Genomic DNA, 21905 nt, shown 5'->3' on the forward strand with positions numbered 1-21905 from the left:
AGCAATGAAAATAACAAATTACAGCTAACCTCTTATGGATACAGTGTTGACCAGAAAAGGCAAGATCATAAAAAAATGTACACTAACTAGATGATGGCTAGACTGGTGTGTTCTTACAACAATTGAGCTCTATGCTATGACCTGTGGACTCTTCTATATGCACATTATACTTCAATTAATTCTTTAAAGTATACCATATGATTCTATTTCTTAGGCTCCCCAAAAAGACCAAACCAAACTATAGTTTAGTAATACATACAAAGGTAGTAAAAATGTAAACAGCCAGTCTAGTGATCACTTTTGGGATACAGGAAGAGGGTTGTGATCAACAGTGGGTGGGACTGAAATCCACAATAAGGGGAACATCTGCAGTGCCAGTAGATCCTATTTCTTGGTCCAGATAGTGTTTACAAAAGTATTCGCTTTACAATTCTGCTAAACTGAATATATAAGGTTTTTGTCGATTGATTGATTGATTGAGACTCTGTCATCCAGGCTGGAATACAGTGGCACAATCATGGCTCACTGATTTGATAAGCATCGACCTCCCTGACTCAAGTGATCCTCCCACCTCCCAAGTAGCTGAGACTACAGGTATGCATGATGACACCCAGCTAATTTTTAATTTTTTGTAGAGACGGGGTCCCGCTATGTTGCCCAGGCTGGTCTTGAACTCCTGGGCTCAAGTGATCCACCCACCTTGGCCTCCCAAAGTGCTGGGTTACACGTGTGAGCCACCATGCCTGGCCAATATAGAAGTTTTATATATAGTCTTGCCACTTAAACAAAGGAATTTAGAAGATTTGAACAAATCTAAATGTTTATCAATAGGGACTGTTTAATTATAATAGTCATGTAATGCATAATGCACTATTAAAAATGAAGCAGTTGTGATCCTATATGCTTATAAGAACCTAATGCTCAAATTGGGTCCTAAAACGACAAAAACCATGTTAGAAATGAATCTGATATGATACCACTTATGTCGTCTCTCTCTCATATATATATAAAAACATATTTTATGTGTATGTATTTTATGTAATGTATTTCATATACATTACATATAATTATATATATGCAGAGAACATCTCTAATATCTGGAATAATAGACAAGAAACTTGTCAGTGCTACAGAGAGGAGACTAGAAATAGGAGACTTCTTTTTCACTTTTGAATTTTGTATCATGTCCATCTGTTACTATTCTAATAAAGGAGAAGGAATCATTTATTTTAAAAATACTTGTTTATTGCATGGTTCTCTCCAGATTTTGTGTCTAGGCTTACTTTTATTTATTATAAAGTACTTCAGCAAAGAAGAGAAACTGGCATTCAAACATGGCCGGCCAATCACTGCCAGGCTAATTGCCCAAGAGCTTCTCTAAGCAAATATTTCTCACCTATTACAAACCCCACATTCATATAGGTGCCAGAAATAATAAATGGGACAAAACAGAAGCCCCTGTGCAAGGGGAAGTCAGTGAGAGGCAAGGAGACCATGCACATCACTAGTATTTCTCTTCGTATGGCAATTTAACATTGCTGTTCTTTGTCTTTATGAATAATGGGGTTAGGTCAGGTTCCTTGTCATCACAAGTCTTAGAAATCATCTAGAAAACATGTATTTCACACACTAATCTCATAACTAGATAACATATTCAGTACTTCAGTGGTAGAATCTTCAGCTTTTCACACCTTAGGCAGTTCTTCTACCATCTACTTCTGTTTCTTCATTCTCAGTTCCCAGGAAGGCATAGATCAGGTCCTGCATAGGTGGGCATGTCAAATGTCTGCTCCGTTTCATTTGCAACAATGACAATGAAAATCCAGCATGCAATGTGGCTGAGGTGCTGGGAGCCCCAAACAATGTGGGGGAAAAAGCAGAGGGCATTTCACATCCCAGACGAGACAGGTTTCCATTCCTTACTGAGGGTGGAAGTACTAGAGTGGAGGAGAAGGAGCCAAAAAAATTACTCATATGAAAAAAAAAGCCTTGTCAGCCAGGCGCAGTGGTTCATGCCTGTAATCCCAGCACTTTGGGATGCTGAGGTGGGCGGATCACTTGAGATCAGGAGTTCAAGAGCAGCCTGGCCAACATGGTGAAACCCTGTCTCTACTAAAAATAGAAAAATTAGCTGGGCGCAGTGGCAGGCACCATAACCCCAGTTACTCGGGAGGCTGAGGCAGGAGAATCACTCGAACCCGGGAGGCAGAGGTTGCAGTGAGCCGAGATTGCACCACTGAATTCCAGCCTGGGCAAAAGAGTGAGACTCTGTCTCAAAAAAAAAAAAAAAAAAAAAAGAAAGAAAGAAAGAAAAAGAAAAGGAAAAAAGCCTTGTCTACTGCTTATTGTGATTCTCATTTATCTATGGTTATGTTTTAAAAATTATTTCCTACGGAAATTCTTTCAGCCCTTCCCCATTTTTGAGGGGCGGAGGTGCACATAGTGAAAGATTCGGGTCATCTCAAAGGACACAGGTTCAGAAGCATCTCACTGTTGCAGTGATCCAAACCCAAGTATGTCATTTCTTCCTCAAAATCCCATTTGCTGCTCTTGCTTGGCAGTGAATATTGCTGATGAGGATGAGAGGCGTAGGTGAAGAGAAAGGGGTCTTCCTGAGGTGAATGGTATGCAGGGGACTGGACGTAGCTGTTAAAATCCACATGTACTTTCTCTTCATAAAGGTTCCCCCCTGGATTTGGCCATAATGGGGGACAGCCAGTTTTGGCTGCAGGTGGCTCCAGTGGAATCTGCTGGTAAAAGGGTTCTGAAGAGTTTTGGGAAGGAGAGAAGCTGCAAGGCCAGCTGGTCAGAGGAAAAGGATAATTGGAATAACAGTTGTCATTAAGATGATTTCTCCCCAAAGCAGCATTTTTACTCCACGTCTGCAGATCGCCGTGATCAGAGTAGACTCCGGAGGCAGAAGGAGGAAGCAGGTCTCCACTACTGTAGGTTCTGCTACTGGACAATTTACGCTTTTCATAGAGCTTCGTGGGGTCCACAGTGGAAGTCTGGTCAGTCAGATCTGTGATTCCTCCCAGACCATAACTCTTGGAGAAGGAAAAGCAATCATTTAGTGAGTTCTGCTGAGGCGTGTTAGCTATTAAATGTCCACTGTAACTACCAGGCAGTTGGACGCCTTCCTGGAAAGACCAAGTTAAAGGTAAACTCCCCTGACTTTGTGTTTCACCTGGAAGAGACTGGAAAGGAAAGTGAAATGCTCGTGTTAATAAGTTAAGCAAATCCAAACCACTACCATAGGCATCCATGAGTTACTCTGTACAAATAAGAGCTCCGTCAGATTTTCCTCATTCCTTACACATTAATACTTGACGCAGAAACACATGCAGCAGCTTGACCACAACCACGACACATTGAAAAAGGCAAAGGCTGCCTGTTTCCGTGGTAAAACTTACTAACCAGTAAGAGCCACATTTCCCTACATTCTGTGGAGACATGAGTGTGTTTAGGATGTCTCACACTCAAACACAAATCTGATACCCTAATTGCCCTTTTTTTTTTTTTTTTTTTTTTTTTTTTTGAGATGGAGTCTCGCTCTGTTGCCCAGCCAGGCTGGAGTGCAGTGGTGCGATCTCAGCTCACTGCAACCTCCACCTCCTGGGTTCAAGCGATTCTCATATCTCAGCCTCCCAATAGCAGGGATTACAGGCGCCTGCTACCACGCCCAGCTAATTTTTGTATTTTCGGTAGAGATGGGGTTTCACCATGTTGGCCAGGCTGGTCTCGAACTCCTGACCTCAAGTGAGCCGCCCGCCTTGGCCTCCCAAAGTGCTCGGATTACAGGCATAAGCCACAGCGCCTGGCCTCTAATTGCCTTTTTGAGAGACTTATAAGGAACTATTCACAAAATATCAAAGTATAACTTCAAAGATTTATATTATACTCAGCATAACTCTCAGGAGTCTCTCGCTCTCATCATTTCCTCCCTTGACTTTTCTGTTTCTTAGTGCTGGTTGGAGTGTGAGAGACCATGGTTGCTGTTGTTTTTTTCTTTTTCCTTTCCTCAAGAGATTTTTCTGTGAATTCATGGGAATTTTGTTGAACCATAAATCAGACCTCTAGAACATGAGTGGTACATTCATTTATTTTTCTAAATGGAAGAAGTATATTATTCTTTAGTTAATTATTTTAAAAAAGGATCTGGTTGAGAATTAAGTTATGCTCTTGTTTAGGTAAAAGTACTTGCTGTTAAGAGGATACTTTTAGGGGGTAGAGAAAAAGGGCTGTGACCAGGTAGATTGGATGAGAGACTGAAATGCCACTTGACTTGTCCCATGGCTGGGAGAAAGGATGAGGAAATAGCCATTTGGGTTTGGGGGGGCTTGCATTTCCCTACAACAGACCCACATTACAATTTTTGTTTAAATAAAGTACATTTAGAGCCTCTAGGGATGGACCAGCTCCATCTCTGTTCTCCCAAAAAGACATGTGCAACTTTGAACAGTAGAAAAAGTATGGGAACTACTATCAATATTAAACAGACAAATGCAAGAAAACCTATGCACTGCTGCCCATAAAGAAGTGGACTTCACATCACAGTTTGTCTGTGGGGAAGAGCATCCACTCCACTATTGCCACCCTAGGACAGCCATCATTTTCGGAAACTGCTTGCTTATTTCATCTTGATAGAATATGCTAAGAATACAATCTGTTTGGGGATGTATGGAAATTCAGGAGGGCGGGGAGGGGGCGGGCGGTGAAATGCATGAGGTTACTATTTTGTGGAGATCGTTTCAATTGTTTTTGGTTCTTGTCAAATATAAGTTTAGTGCTAATTCAAGTTTCTCTTTGTAATTGTAGTAGGGAAGATGATTCCCCAACTACATGGACTTTATGGCTCAGAGCATGCTACAAAGATGGTAGAAAGTAAGAGTAAAGCCTCAGATTTAATTTCTTTGGCACATGTTTGTTTGCAGATGAGCCTGATAATCCATGATTTCTGGCTTTTCCTGTGTCAGCAAGGGACCCAGGAAACCGCTCCCAGCACAGGCGTGGCAAGGTACTGCATGTGTTGAACATACATAATGAAGGATTACCCTGGTCTCTGTGCCCCCCTTCAGGCTCAAGGAGACGGAGGAAGGTGCTGTATGCACTTTCTTCATGGCTCTTCTTGCCTCCGCTTCCAACTTGGTTTCTGGTTTTGGATGATCATGCTCTCCCTTTGACTGAAATGAGACAAGGAAGTAGAAAAGAAACGATATAACACTAACTAGACTGTGCTTCACTCTGTGTCCTGCCCCCGGAGTGGTGTTGCAGTCTCCTATGGTAACAAGACTGGATGAACCTCTGAAGACGCTCCCAAGCCCACCATGCTCCTGCTTGCCTGCCTCTCACCCACCCAGCAAAGCTATAATCACAGTGCTAAGTAACACTTATTAAATGCTTCCTGTGGTATATGCCGGACACTAATAAACACCCTGTGCGCCCTATATCTCATTTCGTCTTCAGCACAACCCTTGAGGTACATACTATTATTATCACCCCCAGTTTACAGAACAGGAAACTGAGGCATGGAGTGATTATGCCAGCTGGGTAACCTCCTCTAGAAGTGAGGGAGATAGGATTCCCCTACCTGGAGCTGGCCAAAGTTAAACATTCAGGAATTTTCTAGGCTGATTGTTAAAAATGACTGCAGGCTTGAAATCAGCCACCGTGGGAATATTTCCATTGCCGAAGCTGGCAAATGCTACAAATCAGGACATTTTCTTTTTGGAGAGCTGGTTTACCAGCATCCCACTAATTCAAACCCAGGCAGTCTGAGTCAGGGTCCATTCTTCACCCCTGTTGGTGCCACTGCCCCATTAGTACTCTTACACATTCTACAGAAAACCGGGACGTGGAAGAGGAAAGACACCTGCTCGGGTTTACAGAGCAAGTAAAAAGTCAGAGCTGGTGTTCGAACTCAGATTTGCTGAAGGCTACCAGTGGCATGTGGCATGCTTAGAAGCACTGTGCTAACCTCAGTGTGACTAGATTAGCTGCCACTTCTCCTGAGGAGTGGAAGCAGAGACAGCCAGCTCCCCTTCTAGAGCTCCCCAGCACTTCAAACATCTATTAGAAGTGCAGGGGACAGACAAGCTTGCTCTCTCAGTGTGAGCCCTCGGGGATGGTGCAGGATCTCATTCACCAGTGTATCTCTAGCCTCTGGTGAAACTCCTCAGTAACGAAACTCTCACGTAACTAACTCAAAAATCCAACCTGGAAAAATATAAAGCGTCCGTCGTGCCTCCAGAAGTTGGTGACCGGGAAGCCCCCATGACCTCGGCAAGGGATGAGCTTCAGAGGCCCGTCACAGTTGGGACAGCGTTTCCCTACAAAAGAGCAGAGGAAAATGACTACACCTGGCAGAACCATGTCGGTTGACTCCTGGGCAGCCTTGAAGATTTTAGCCCTGACAGCAGGATGGCAGAGGATAAATCTGGGCACAGTCTTATGAGCTCCCATCCACTAGATATTACCCCTGACCCTCAGAAGCCTGGCCACCAAAATGGCCCAGATGGGTCTCACATATGCATAGGGGAAGTGGTTGCCTACCAAGTAGGATATTTCACAGGTCAGGGAGGAGCTCTTCTGAGCAGAAAATCCCTCCCTACTTATTTAGTGATATTTGAAATTTTGACCAGGCACGGTGGCTCACACTCGTAACCCCAGCACTTCGGGAGGCCAAGGCAGGAGGATCCACTTGAGGCCAGAAGCTCGAGACTAGCCTGGCCAATATGGTGAAATCCCGTCTCTACTAAAAATACAAAAATTAGCCAGCCGTGGTGGTGCACAACTGTAGTCCCAGCTACTCGGGAGGCTGAGGCAGGAGAATTGCTTGAACCTGGGAGGTGGAGGTGGCAGTGAGCTGAGATCGCGCCACTGCACTCCAGCCTGGGTGACAGAGCGAGACTCTGTCTCAAAAAATAAAAAAGAGAAGTTCTTTCAACTCACAATTAGAACTAAGGGTCAAGGGGCCAAGCTACATGGGAGAGTGAGTGCAGCTACTACATTTTCACTGAGGTGTAAATGACTGATGCCAGGTCCTGATCTAAGAGCAAGTTTGGAAGACAAACTACTGGGAAAAATATAAGGTAACTTGAGGTTTGAAGTGGGCGAGGTGCAGGGCATGCTGAATGTATCTATTTCATAATCCAGTGAACGTGTCTAAGAAAATGAACAAATATCTCAGCACGTGATTATGATGTGAACCTAAATGAATGGAATTGAGTCTAAGCTTTCACAGCTGCCATTCCACATTAATGCACACATTGAGATCACTTAGGGACCCACAAGAGGTCCAGTGGCAAGTCCAATAAACTACTTTCTTCTAAATTTTACATGGGTCATTGATGAATTAACAAAACCCTTCAGTGATACATTTTTCCTTTTATTTTTGGATGGAGTCTGTCACCCAGGCTGGAGTGCAAGTGGTACAACCTTGGCTCTCTGCAACCTCTGCCTTCTGGGTTCGAGCGATTCTCCTGCCTCAGCCTCCCGAGTAGCTGGGATTACAGGTACACACCACCACACCCGGCAAATTTGTGTGTGTGTGTGTTTAGTAGAGATGGGGTTCCGCCTTGTTGGCCAGGCTGGTCTCGAACTCCTGACCTCAGGTGATCTGCCTACCTCGGCCTCCCAAAGTGCTAGGATTGTAGGCATGAGCCACGGTGCCCGGCCATTTTTCCTTTTTTTTTGGAGACAGGATCTCACTCTGTTGCTCGGCCTGGAGTGCAATGGCTCCATTATGGTTCACTGCAGCCTTGACTTTCCAGGCTCAAGCAATCCTTATGCTTCAGCCTCCAGAGTAGCTGTGACCACAGGCATGTGCAACCACACCCGACTAATTTTTAAATTTTTTTGTATGGGTTGGGGTCTCCTTATGTTGCCCCAGCTGGTCTGGAACACCTGGGCTCAATTTATCCTCTCATCTTGGCCTCCCAAAGTGCTGAGATTACAGGTGTGAGCCACCACGCCTGCCATCTACCCTTTAACAGGAGACTTCAGTCCACTGCCTTAACCAAAGGGGGCATTTTTGATGGTGGGTTCTCTGGGTATGGCAGATACGGGGGGTCCTTGCTGGAGTACAAGGGGTCTGGTTGGTTCCCCTCCATATGCTCCATATCAGAACAGCCTTGGCTGCCACTACACTCCAGGGTGAGCATTGTGCCCTTGGGCGGTGCTGGGACATAGTGACCCATCCGGTAGGGGCACCTGAGGGATGCCAGCTTTTCTGCTGCTGCCACCAAGCTCCACTCACGCTGCTGCTTCTGCCGGGCCTTGTCACAGATGGCAGGTCTCAGGTAGATCTTGCGTCCCTCCTCTGCGAGGCAGTCACGGCCGCACACCACCACACCCAGGCAGGACTTCTTGAGGATGCGGGAGTTGTGGTTGTTGGTGTTGCGCATGGCCCAGCTGCTCAGGTGCCGCTGTGCATTCTTGTCCTCCGAGCTGTAGATGTGTTTGGCGTAGGAATCTGGCCACTCCTGGAACCAGTCAGTCTTTTTCACGTTCTGATAGAAACACAAAAGATACGACTATAGTTTAAGCTAGAAAACACAGCTGTCACCCACTGTGGAGGGAGTAGATGGGAAGGATGTTTTGGCACTCAGGAGCTGGGCAAGAGACTTTTGGCAAAAGCCTCCCTACATTTAATTCTGACAGTGGGATCAGGGAGCCCAGCACAACATGGCAACTGAGTGCTATGTCTGTCAGGCATTCAGCCGCTGAATCAAAATAAATGGTAGCCCCTGTGAGTTCCATCTGATTGACACTTCCCTAGCCCTCAGTGACACAAGTAATGACCATTTCTCAGTACGAATTTTTGAAGGTTAAGTAATGCTATGCTCTGACACAATAACAGTGGAAAACAGGGCCCTGTGTGGTGGGGTGTGCCTGTAGTTCTAGCAACTCAGGAGGCTGAGGTGGGAGGATGACTTGAGGTCAGGCGTTCAAGACCAGCGTGGGCAATGTAGCAAGACCCCTTCTCTAAAAACTCAAAATAAACTGTGGAAAACATTGTGGTGGGATAGTGAGATAATGTCTCATACCACGCTGTGGTTACCTTGCTGGGAGTCACACAGGTTTATGCAATATCACCAGAGATAAGCAGTGGGAGGGATGAAAAGCCCTGGTTCAGAGAGATCAAAGAGCCACTTTTCCCCCAGAGATTTTCTTCCTTTATCTTTAACCCTACACTCATGTGCCTCGAACATGATGGGGAGTAAGAAAGAGCTTGTTTTGACTGAAAGCATCTCTGTTATTGCCCGGGATTGGCGCTATGCCCTGTGTATGAACATTTGACTAAACTCTCCTTTAAAACATCAGAGACAAGGAGAGTTGTCATTCAATGGACAAAGTTTCCATTTGCAAGATGAAAAGGTTCTAGAGCTCCTTTGCACAACAGTGTACATATAATTACCACGACTGTACCATGCACTTAAACATGGTTAAGATGGTAAGTTTTAAGTTGTGTTTTTGACCAAAATAAAATAATAATTTAAGAAAGGCCAGGGACACAGGACACTCAGTCCTTACAGCACACATTATTTTGCTCTCTGTGCCTCTGTTTCTGCATCTGTAATATAGGGATGAGACCTGCCTGCCTGAAGAGTTGTTCTGAAGATTAAATATGATTTTATATATATTAAATACTTAGCACAGCACCTAGCATGCTGTAAGCTTTAAATAATTGTTAGTCACTGATGCTGTGGCTCATATTCCTAGGCCCTACATTGGTGCACAGATGCTGCATTTGACAGACCCTCCCTTGTTCTTAGAATGAGAATCAGCAAGCAGTGTCAGCAGTCAAACTTAGGCTGTGTCCATGCCCTATGGCTTTCAGAGACTTAGCATGGTGTAAGAACATTTTTCATCTAGAAGGTTCTAGAAGGTCAAAATAGAAGATTCTAGAAGGTCCAGAAGCAGAGACTAGGTTGCTTCTTCTTTGCTTTCCCAACCAGAAAGCATAGCCCACAATATAAAAAAAGACAAATTTTAGAAGAAAAAAGTAAAAGTGTCAGGATTGATGGGCATTTATTGAGTTAGAATTCAAATTTAGAACGTGCCAAAGAACTTTGTAACTTGAGACTCTGGGTAAGTAACTTTGTCTTTAAAGCCTGTTTTGCTCTTCTCTAAAACTGGAACATTGATTAAACCTGCCTCACAAAAGTGCTGTGAAGAGCAGATGTGTTGTAAACTATAGATTCCATATAATGATACTTGTTGAATGGAATGTCACAGGGCCTGAGGTGGTCTGAGGAAATATAAATGAGAGGTTTTAGGTACATGCAGGGTAGTACTATTTGGTGGTTAAGAGCTGCAGTGAGCAAACAAGGACCCATAGGCCAAATCCTGCCCATTGCCTGTTTTTGTAAATAAAGTTTTATAGAAACTGATCTATGTTCATTCACTTAAGTGTTGCCTATGGATGTTTTTACACCACCGCAGCAGAGACTCTATGGCCCACAAAGACTGCAGTATTTACTATCTGACCCTTCACAAAGAGTCTGAGATTCCTGGCTGCAAGCTTGGACTCTGGAGGTACACTGTCTTTCTGGGTATGAGTCTTAAGCAAGTTATTTTCTCCTCAGTGCCTGTTTCCAGCTCTGTAAAATGGGGTAACATGGGTCCCCAGAGGGAGGTTTTGAGGGCTTACTGAATTAACATACACGATGCACTTAAAACAGCGCCTCGCATGCAGCAGGTTCCTCCTCAATATTAACTGTTATTTTATGAGATCTGGAACTGCCCTCAGCCAGTCAATGCAGTTTTAAGAGTCACTGGCTTTCGGGAGAGAGAAGACCCAGTAGAGGTCACTTCATGCTTTAAACCTTGCCAAGCCGAATGCAAGATAAGAGTCCAAGTCCCGGCTGGGCACGGTGGCTCATGCTTGTAATCCTAGCACTTTGGGAGGCTGAGATGGGTGGATCACCTGAGGTCAGGAGTTCGAGACCAGCCTGCCCAACATGGTGAAACCCCGTCTCTACTAAAAATACAAAAAATTATCCAGGTGTGGTGGTGGGCGCCGGTAATCCCTGCTTCTTGGGAGTCCAAGGCAGGAGAATCACTTGAATCTGGGAGGTGGAGGTTGCAGCGAGCCAAGATCGTGCCATTGCACTCCAGCTTGGGCAACAAGAGTGAAACTCTGTCTCAATAAAAAATAATAATAATAAAAGAGTCCAAGTCCCTATAAAATAAAAGCTTAATTGGTACACCTCTTGTTCCACAACCTTCCTTCTCACGGCATGACAGTGGCTGGCCCTTTGTGTGCTGTGCTGTAACTACTGCAGTTTGGGAGGGGGAAGGGCATAAATACTAGGAGGGTTACATCTGGAGAAGTTCCCTGTGGTCCTTTAGGTAGTTGCAGCAGAGATTACCAGATGGCCAGGCCAGAATGCTGGTTGGACCATTTGATTTTCCAGACTGTCCCTTCTCCTCCCCAGTTCCCTAGTAATTTTGGGCTTGCTGAGACTCAATGCCCGGGGTCAGAGAAGCTCCCCAGGCAGCATGCCTCCTGCTCTCTCCACCCACCTTATCTTCCCTTCCTTCCTTCCTTTTTCTGACCCAAAGCTGCAAACAATGCTCTCTTGTTTTCTGTCACAGAAATGCCATAGAAAGCATAATAGAGTATCTTACCTTTTGAAATAATAATGTAGGTTAAAACATTAAAATGTGTACTTTTGGCCAGGAATAGTGGCTCACACCTGTAATCCCAGCACTTTGGGAGGCCAAGGCTGGAGAATCTCTTGAGCCCAGGAGTTCAAGACCAGCCTGGGCAACACAGTGAGACCGTCTCCCCTAAAAATAGATTTTTTTTCTGAGTGTACTTTCCTCTAATATTGAACTGTAAAAAACTACTGGTGCACTTGAATTATTCCAACATAAAGCACAGTTGTCAGGATAGCAGAGATGAGGGCAAGGTAGACTTAGAGGAAAGCTGAGATTTTCATGCTTTAAAGGTAAGTGGCCTCTTTAGGTTGGCCAGAGCCATAGACCTCATGAACCAGAAGGAGTGGAATGTATTTGTGAGAACATCTCAGATGTTCTGATTAAAGCAAAGACTCCTTGCTTGTAGAGGAAGAATTGGTCTCTACCATCCTTTAAGCTTTTTTCTGATAGTCCCTCCACTGGTATGTTAGTTTTCCTGTTCTATTAATAATGCAGTAATAGCCAGGTGCAGTGACTCGCCCCTGTAATCCCAGTACTTTGGGAGGCCAAGGTGGGTGGATCACTTGAAGCCAGGAGTTCCAGACCAGACTGGCCAACATGGTGAAACCCCATCTCTATGAAAAATACAAAAATTAGCCAGGCATGGTGGCGCATGCCTGTAATCCCAGCTACTCAGGAGGTTGAGGCAAAAGAATTGCTTGAACCTCGGAGGCAGAGATTGCAGTGAGCCAAGATCATGCCACTGCACTCCAGCCTGGGTGACAGAGTGCTTTTTCTCAAAAAAAAAAAAAAAAAAAGCAATAATAATTTGGACAATGTACGGACTGAGAACATTACTAGGAGTAAATGTACTCACATCAAGCTAGTCTCTGGGCCATTTATTCATGCCTGGTCTTTGACCTGGACATTTAGTGGGGTCTTTGATGTCTTTTTACACTGAAATTAAGAGAAAGCCCAGCTCTCAATAATGCAAAGGAACTCAAGTGTCAGATGGATGATTGTGATTTCTGAAACCTGTTAAACCAAGGCCTCAGAGAGGTAAAATTTAATAAGAAACAATAATCATTTCTTCATGTTTAGCAAATCCCCACAAAATACTTTCTTCTTTTTAGATCCTTTGTTTGTTTTAATTTCTAACTTTTCATGAGTAACTCTTTGTTTTTCCTCTTAGTTAAGAAGTTTATAATTGAAAGGAAATATTTATAAGGTTTCCAACAGGTAGACTTAACTAATTTATATTTTATAATCTCCTGGGTAACATCATTGGGGGGTTAACTGATATTTCGATGACTTCTGGGTATAATTTTTTACTAACGGATTTAATCCTCTAACTCAATCAAAATCTTTGTAGCTCTATGCACTCCTAGAACACCCTTCATCCTCACCTCATTCTAATTTATTCAACTACTTGAAGTTTTAAGAGGGTACCTGAAGAAATTAAGTATTGTTATATAAAACTAATAAAGTAAAATACAAATTCTGAAATAAAGTATCAAAAATATCTACGTTATCATACAATCATATTATGAAATTGATTTTCATTTGGAATATGGTCTGCTCTTGTATAAAGCAATTATCTTCCAGATTTTCATTAATTATATAGCTTATTCATTACTTATAAATAAATGTTTCCAAGTAGAATAGGAATAGCAAACAAACATACTTTAAAGCAAATTATATAGAGGTACAAAAATCAGATATTATGGAAAACAGAAAAAAAAACCTTCAACCAACGTTTTGATTTACACACAACTTTTCAAGAACTTATCTCTTCTGGGCCAACTGGAAATAAAACTTGAAGTGTTACCAAGGAAAGAAATTTAATTCAACAAAATGCTTCTGTGTTTGTTCAAGAATTACCCCTTAGGGCAGGCATGGTGGGGAATGTCTACCTAGCAGGCTAAGGCAGAAGGTTGCTTGAGCTCAGGAGTTCAAGACCATCCTAGGCAAGATAGTAAGACCCCCATCTCAAAAAAAAAAATTACTGATCACTCTTTAGACTAATCCTAGTATTTCTTAGTCAAGAGATCAAGACTCAGGACAGGCCAGGTGCAGTGGCTCAGGCCTGTAATCCCAGCACTTTGGGAGGTGGAGGTGGGCGGATCACAAGGTCAGGAGATCAAGAGCATCCTGGCTAACACGGTGAAACCCCGTCTCTACTAAAAATACAAAAAATTAGCCAGGCATGGTGGCGGGCACCTGTAGTCCCAGCTACTCGGGAGGCTGAGGCAGGAGAATCGCTTGAACCCAGGAGGCAGAGGTTGCAGTGAGCTGGGATCACACCACTGCACTCCAGCCTGGGTGACAGAGCGAGACTCCATCTGAAAAAAAAAAAAAAAAGACTCAGGACAAAGTTCCTTATTTACTCTGAAAACACTAAACTAGGCCAAGTTACCCCAGCGTTCAAACCCTGTCTGTATTCTCTTTTCGCTTCCCTTTTCCACTCCACCCAGCTAAGCAAGGGACCTGCTGCAGGGTACCAGTAGATGCAGTAATGCTCCTATCTGCATCACACCAGAAGCACAAAGTGGCAGAAGAATTCTGGTCCAAATTGCAGAGGCCTCAGTGATCATGGGAACCCATATAGGTAGAGCTGTCTCAGGGAAGTTCAAATGACCCTTGAGGTCAAGGACAGAGACAAAGGAAATTTGTCTATCAAAAATACAAAAATTAGCCAGGCATGGTGGCACATGCCTGTAATCCCAGCTACTCAGGAGGTTGAGGCAAAAGAATTGCTTGAACCTGGGAGGCAGAGATTGCAGGGAGCCAAGATCATGCCACTGCACTGCATGCCACAAAGGAAGTTTGTCTCTGCAAAAGAGAAGCCCAAAATTGTAAGCAAACATGAATATTTCAGCTCTCTCTGTGAATCCATGTGGCCACATGTAATCAGAACAAGCCAGTTGTAGTACTCAGATTTAACTGGCTAAAATCATAGTCCAGGAATGAACTAATCAGAACTGTGGCCCCTTTGCAGTTGACTTTACTATTCTATACTAGAGAATGTTCTTTCTACAAAAAAAAAAAAAAGTTCTTAAACCTTATAATTTTGTGAGTTAATGACTTGGGGTAGCTTTGGCCATGGGTTTAATCTGCAAACTGCTCAGTGTGTAGGAACAAAATGATCCAAGGTGTTTGTTGGCTGTAGTGCTATTGGCACAACCTGAACTGAGAGAAACTGGCTGGTATTTGAAACAGAGTGGGTGCTCTCCTCTCACTAGTGAAATGGGTACTAATTAAGAGAAAAAGGAACTGAATTTCTTCCCAATTTTCAACCAGAAGAAAATAATTCATAGAGATTCAAAGTTCTCTAAAGTATTACAATCAGTACTAATAAGAGTGTGACACTCTCCAGGACCATGTAATCCACATTTTAAATCAAGACTAAATCAACACCAGACATTTGCTGCTTGGATCAAGCAAACCTTAAAGCAATTAGATTTGAACTTTCTAGGTGCAAATGTAATATAAGGGGAATAGGAAGGGAAAGCAAATTGGCTTGAAATAAAGACAGTTTTATCAATAATGGTTTAAACTGGCTGGGCACAGTGGCTCATACCTGTAATCCCAGCACTTCAGGAGGCTGAGGCAGGCAGATCACTTGAGGCCAGGAGCTCGAGACCAGTCTGGCCAACATGGTAAAACCCCATCTCTACTAAAAAAATACATATACATAAAAATTAGCCAGGTGTGGTGGTGTGCGCCTGTAGCCCCAGCTACATGGTAGGCTGAGGCACGAGAATTGCTTGAACCCGGGAGACAGATAGGTTGCAGTGAGCCAAGATCACACCACTCCACACTCCAGCCCAGGCAAAAGAGAGACTCTTGTCTCCAAGAAAAAAAAAAAAAAAAAAAAAAAAAGATTTAAGTCAAGTGCCTGCATTTCTGGGCTGGTTTCCCACAGGTTATATTGAAGAGAAACGGAATCAAAATAGAGGAATGGCCAGAAAAAAGTGAAATGAGGATTTGTAAAGACACACACAAATAAAGGAGGCAACACACAGGAAACAAATACAAGAGAGGAAAGATTTACTAAGGACAAGTGAAGTTGGAAGAATTGAGGACTTTCTAAGCCCTAGGATCTGATCTTGACACTTTCCAGCCCAAGATTAACGGCTTTCTACTACCTGTAAAACAACAGAGTCCTCTTAGGCTGGCCTGCTTCCAAACCACCAGTAGTCCCCAAAATCTTCATGCTGAACACTTGTGCATAACTCTCTAAAATGTGAACATTTGAGTCTTCAGACCCTGGTTCCCTACAAGGACCTTGAAAGTCAACGCCCCTGCCAGGATGGTTATATGGAAATGGCTTGTGTAGTATCAAGCAGAGAGTAATGCAACTCATTACATTATGTTTCTTTCCTGTTGTCCAGGCCAGTATGTTTCCTAAATTCAGACTGTTGCTGTAGTTAATGACATAAGTAACAGATGATTGATCTAATTTTTTTTTTCTCTAACCTTACACAAACTCTTCTGGCCTTGTTCCCCATGCCAGGGTCATGTTGGATTACACACTCCTTCTTTCAAACTCCTCTAGCATTTTTCTACAAGGCATTGATTCTCTATTTAAGCAGTAATCTTGTTCCACTAGCCCAGAAGATCATGAGCATTTCCAAGGAAGTTAACGTAGCTTAATGACCCCAGCATCCCTAAGCCTACTGCAGTGTCTCCCACATTTCAGTTTCTCAAAAATGTCTGATATCTTAGTGAGGACATTACTGCTCACCGTTGTCAAAATTAACCCATAAACCTTGATGTATCTGAACTATTTAAAGACACATGGAGTTTCTCAGATCAGAAGATGCAACTGGTAATCATTTTGAAACTTGAAGGGCCAGGCGCGGTGGCTCACGCCTGTAATCCCAGCACTTTGGGAGGCCGAGGCGGGTGGATCAGGAGGTCAGGAGACCGAGACCATCCTGGCTAACATGGTGAAACCCTGTCTCTACTAAAAATACAAAAAATTAGCCTGGCGTGGTGTCAGGCGCCTGTAGTCCCAGCTACTTGTGAGGCTGAGGCAGGAGAATGGCCTGAACCCGGGAGGTGGAGCTTGCAGGGAGCCTAGACAGCGCCACTGCACTCCAGCCTGGGCAACAGAACAAGACTCCGTCTCAAAAAAAAAAAAAAAAAGAAACTTGAAGGCTGGGTGCAATGGTTCATGCCTGTAATCTTAGTATTTTGGGAGGCCGAGGTGGACAGAACTCTTGAGTCCCGGAGTTCAAGACCAGCCTGGGCAACATGGCAAAACCCCATCTCTACTAAAAATACAAATAATTAGCAGGTATGGTGGTGCACGCCTCTAGTCCCCACTATTCTAGAGGCTAGGTTGGGAGAATCACCTGAGCTGGGAGTTCAAGGCTGTGGTGAGCTATGATTGTGCCACTGCATTCCAGCCTGGGCAACAGAACGAGACTCTGTCTGGAAGGAAGGAAGGAAGGAAGGAAGGAAGGAAGGAAGGAAGGAAGGAAGAGAAACTTGAAACTTGAAGCATGTGAAAGGATAAACAGAAAAGGAATTCTCCTATGTGTTTTATAACTTATAATTCTGGCAAGAATATAAAATTATGAAATATAAACTATAAATGATTTGGATCGATGGGACAGAGAGTGGAATTAGAGAAATTTATAATCATAATAAGCCATTACATTTGATACTTTAAACCACATTTGTTAAATGCCAAAAATGTAGTCTGGGGAACATCAACCCCTGAAGGGCTTCAGGAAAAACATTTCATGGTCAAAAATAAGTTGGGTTAACACTGCCTAACACAGCCTCCTTGGGAGAACCACCAATGTACCGGATGGTGAGAAAGACTCCATGCCTGCAGTCAAGAAATCTGTTTAACCTTGTTGAACCTCATATTGCTCTTTTTCTTTCTTCACAGTACCTATTAAAATTCCATGTAACTTGTACTCTACAGAATATATTTAGGGAACAGTATTCTAAACATCTTAGAGACTGAGGCAGGATATGTGGAGAATTACTATTTTCATTCTACAGGAGGTAGCTAAGACTTAAGAAAATCAATTTCTCCAGTCTCACACAGATTCTAAACAATGGAGCCATTTATTAACGAATTCCATATTCAACATTTGTTGTTTCATACACGTCAGGCACTGTGCTAGGCACAAGGCTGACATTTCTAGAATTCTAGACTATTAGAACTAATAGGTACATACCAGACCATTTGGCGCAACCCCCTCATTTTCAGAGAGGAAAGGAAGTTTCAGAAAAGGTAAACAACTCAAGGCTCTCCAAAAAAAAAAAAAAAAAAAAAAAAAGGGGGGTGGAGCTAGAATTCAAATCTAGGGCATTTGTCTCCAAGTCCTGTGCTTTTCATAGTATACCCCTCTGTCTCCAGATATGCTCACACAATATAAAATCTAATGCCTGGAAATCTTTCCAAGAGCTCAAGTGTTTCTTGGTCCTATGATAAAGCTAGCATAAACCCAGATGAGGATGGTATTCTCTCTACTCAGAAAATACTAAGGAATATTTGCATTTTTAATCATTTCCCTGACATATTTAACAAATTGGAAGACATTTAGCTATTTCCATGAGCAATCTTAGTACTTTTTAATGAACTATAAATACATTTCTAAAACCAAATGTGCATTTTTTGCTATAAATTTCTCAGTTTAATGTCCTAGGTAGCTGCAAATACTTTCATTTTTGGAAATTCATGTTGGAACATGAACTTTTATGAGCCTCAGGTTTCCCTATAGGAAAGAGGTCTTCATCTCTTGTTTGTGGATCTGATGAGGAATTGTGTCCCAGAAAAAAATGCCTGTTAAGACACAGTGTCACCCACCATTTCATGGGGCTCTCAAACTCACTAAAACTCTTGCTATAGAATGTGACACTGTAAAAAGTCTTCTACGTATCTGTTTACTTCAACTCTTGATTTCGTGTCTGTCCAACTTCTATTTGGGTGTTGCAATCATGAAGTTAGAAATAGGTGAAAATATGGGTCCTGGAGCCAAGAGTAATTAAGGTTTACTTTAAAGTATCCCCACAACAGTGACAATAATTATAATACTAATTAAGAGCAACAACAAACACAAATCCCTAAAACAGATATTTGCATATGATTCAACTGTGGTTTCTAGAACCATGGATGGAAAGTGGGGCACACTTTTGTTCTCCAGCTCTGTCCCAAGACCTACCAAGAGAGGATATAGATGTGAGGTCGGGGGTGGTGGGAGGGGTAGAGGGGGTGAGGTTGGAAGTTAAGGAAAAGCATAAAGAGAAACAAAAGGAAGTCTTTGTTAGAAATTCTGGATCAGTTACAAAGATAAGGGAATCTCTATTCCCTCTCCTCTGCTTCTGATAACTCAGATTCCTTATCACCCAGAATCAGGCAGACGGGATTGACTTTTTCATGACTTGGTACTGGTCTAGTCACCTTTTCAAACAAGTTCTAGTGAAAATATCTTAAATGTTAATAAAGGAAGACAAGGAAGTAAACAATGATACGTATGGAAAATCAGTATTAAACAAGTCATGTATGCCTATAATTCCAGCTACTTGAGAAGCTGAGACAGAAGGGTTGTTCGAGGCCAGTAGTTTGAGACCAACCTGGGCAACATTGTGAAACCCTCCTCTCAAAAAACATTTTTTTTTTCAATTAGCCAGGAGTGATGGCACATGCCTGTGGTCTCAGCTTCTCAGGAGGCTGACGCAGGAGGATCACCTGAGCCCAGGAGATTGAAACTGCAGTGAGCTATGATGGTACCACTGCACTCCAGCTCGGGAGACCAGGCAAATCCCATCTTAAAAAAAAAAAAAAAAAAAGTCAGTTGCCAAAGAAAATGTGAAATGAAGTCACTCTATTTTTAGTGCATGTATGGTATTTACAAAATAGGAGGAGAAGAGGCCAGGCTGTTTACGCCTGTAACCCCAGCACTTTGGGAGGCAGAAGCGAATGGATTGCTTGAGCCCAGGAGTTCGGGACCAGCCTGGGCAACACAGCGAAGCCCTGTCTCTACATACACACACACACAAATACAAAAATTAGCTTGGTGTGCCTGTGGTCCCAGGTAGGCAGGGAGATCACTTGAGCCCAGGAGTTCAAGACCAGCCTGGGCAACACGGCAAAACACCATCTCTACAAAAAATACAAAAATTAGCCGGGTGTGTTGGCATGCGCCTATGGTCCCAGCTACTTGGGAGGTTGAGGTGGGAGAATCACTTGAACTCGGGAAGCTGAGGCTGTAGTGAGCAGAGATCTCATTACTGCACTCCAATCTAGTTGACAGAGCCAGACCCTGCCTCAAAAAAAAAAAAAAGAAAAGAAAAAGAAAAAGAAAAAGTAGAGAAAGAAAGAAAAGAAAAGAAAAGCAAGGAAGGAAGGAAAGAAAGAAAAAAGGAAGAAGACAAGAAGGCAAGGAAAGGCAAAGGAAAGGGAAGAAAGAAAGAAGAGGAAAAAGAAAAAAGGAAGAAGAGCATGCTGTATTCCACAAGAGAACAATATCATCTGGATTCCAGCACATTCCAGTTAGACATGAATCTGAGTTAAAACTATCACTACAGCAAATAAGGTTGTATGAGGACTTGCGCATAAAAGAGAGTCAATTTATGGCCAAATAAATTATCATGGGTTTTATCATACCATCTAGCCAAAGTGAGGGCAACCTGAGTCAAGCCAACTTTTAAAGAGAATGGAAGTAGAAATTTCTTTGCATCAGTCTCTAAGTATGGGAGTCTGGTAAGTAAAGACCCACTCCAATCAGAGGTCTTGCCGTCTCTTCTTAAAAGCCCTCAGTCAGCTGTCCAGCTGAAGCTCTGGGGGAGAGGAATTTACCCAGCGAACCCTCACCAATTGCCTTCCAGGTCTCCGCATGTTAATAGTCAAGACTTCATAGCCCAATGTTGAAGGCAGATTTTTATAGCAAGTACGTACCTGTGGCAGTTTCACATCATTAATATCCCAGCTTAATATCTCTTTGTCTTCAGAATCAAAGTCATCAGGTTCCATGATAAGGTCAGGCCAGCCAAGGTTTTCACCTATTCGACTCCCCTCAGAAGTGCTTGAGAATTTTGTTCTCAAAGGTTCTTGATATAGCTGGATCGGCCCACTCAAGTACCTTAGACCAGGAGATTGTTTTCTAGGGCTAAAAACCAAATTATATTAGTATTGGCCATTAAAGAGATTTAAAAAAATCAGTGCTCCTCTGCCAGAAAAACCTGTTTCACTGACATTTTTGCAAGTACCAACATACTAATAAAAAACAAAACGTAGGAGCCATTAGTGATTTTACTTAAAACTTGGCCATCGGGAATTACAAGCATGTGATCACTGCTTTCACCCTTGGGTTTGGGCTTGCTTTCTCATTGCAAGATCCAGGTTGTGAAGGCCTTAGCAGAGACCGTTGTCATCTGTAAACAATGGCTAGGACCTTTTTCTGCTAGGGCAGGAGGATACTAGCTTGGAGTTGTTTCCACAGAAATGCCTTCATAAATTAGCTAATGTAAATTAATAAATAATTAGTAAATAATAGTAATTATTACTAGTAAATTTTTTACTAGTAAAATTGGTAAAATTATTTTACTAAATTAGTAAATAATTAGTAAATAATAAAATAAATAAAAATATATATACATATTTTTTTTTTTGAGATGGAGTCTCACTTATTCACCCAGGCTGGAGTGCGATGGTGTGATCTCGGCTCACTGCAACCTCCGCCTCATGGGTTCAAGCAACTCTCCTGCCTCATCCTCCCTAGTAGCTGGGATTACAGGCATGTGCCACCACACACAGCTGATTTTTGTATTTTTAGTAGAGACGGGGTTTCACCCTCTTGGCCAGCCTGATCTCGAACTCCTGACCTCAAGTGATCCACCCACCTCAGCCTCCCAAAGTGTCGGGATTACAGGCGTGAGCCCCTGCACGTGGCCAGAAAAAAATATATTTGAAAATCCAAATCACCATAAAGATTAGTTTTGGTCTCTGCAATAAATCCTGTGTGCACTATATATCTTCAAATATTATCAACTAACATGCTTATATCTGATTTATCTGAAACAGGGTCACTTAACCTTGGCACTATTGACATTTTGGACCAGATAATTCTTTGTTGTTGGGAGCTTTTTGCATGTTGTAAACTGTTTGGCAGCATCCCTGTTCTCTACCCATTAGGTTTTAGCAACTTGTAATCCCAACACTTTGGGAGGCCAAGACAGATGGATCACTTAAGTCTAGGAGTTCAAGACCAGCCTGCGAAACATGGAGAAACCCT

At 42.8% G+C, this 21905-nt stretch overlaps 1 protein-coding gene across 1 annotated transcript; it reads right to left on the bottom strand.

Moving 5' to 3' along the window:
- Positions 1-1223: 1223 nt before the first annotated feature.
- On the bottom strand, positions 1224-20780 carry GCM1 (glial cells missing transcription factor 1). The gene is made up of 5 exons (XM_038006183.2): positions 20570-20780; positions 8258-8510; positions 6217-6329; positions 5055-5183; positions 1224-3197 (listed from the first exon to the last, which is right to left on the bottom strand). The coding sequence occupies exons 1-5, from the start codon at positions 20642-20644 to the stop codon at positions 2457-2459; spliced, it is 1311 nt and encodes a 436-aa protein (XP_037862111.2). The 5' UTR covers positions 20645-20780; the 3' UTR covers positions 1224-2456.
- Between the last annotated feature and the right edge of the window lie 1125 nt (positions 20781-21905).

Source organism: Chlorocebus sabaeus, chromosome 17 (genome assembly GCF_047675955.1).
Source record: "Chlorocebus sabaeus isolate Y175 chromosome 17, mChlSab1.0.hap1, whole genome shotgun sequence".
Taxonomy (NCBI): domain Eukaryota; kingdom Metazoa; phylum Chordata; class Mammalia; order Primates; family Cercopithecidae; genus Chlorocebus; species Chlorocebus sabaeus.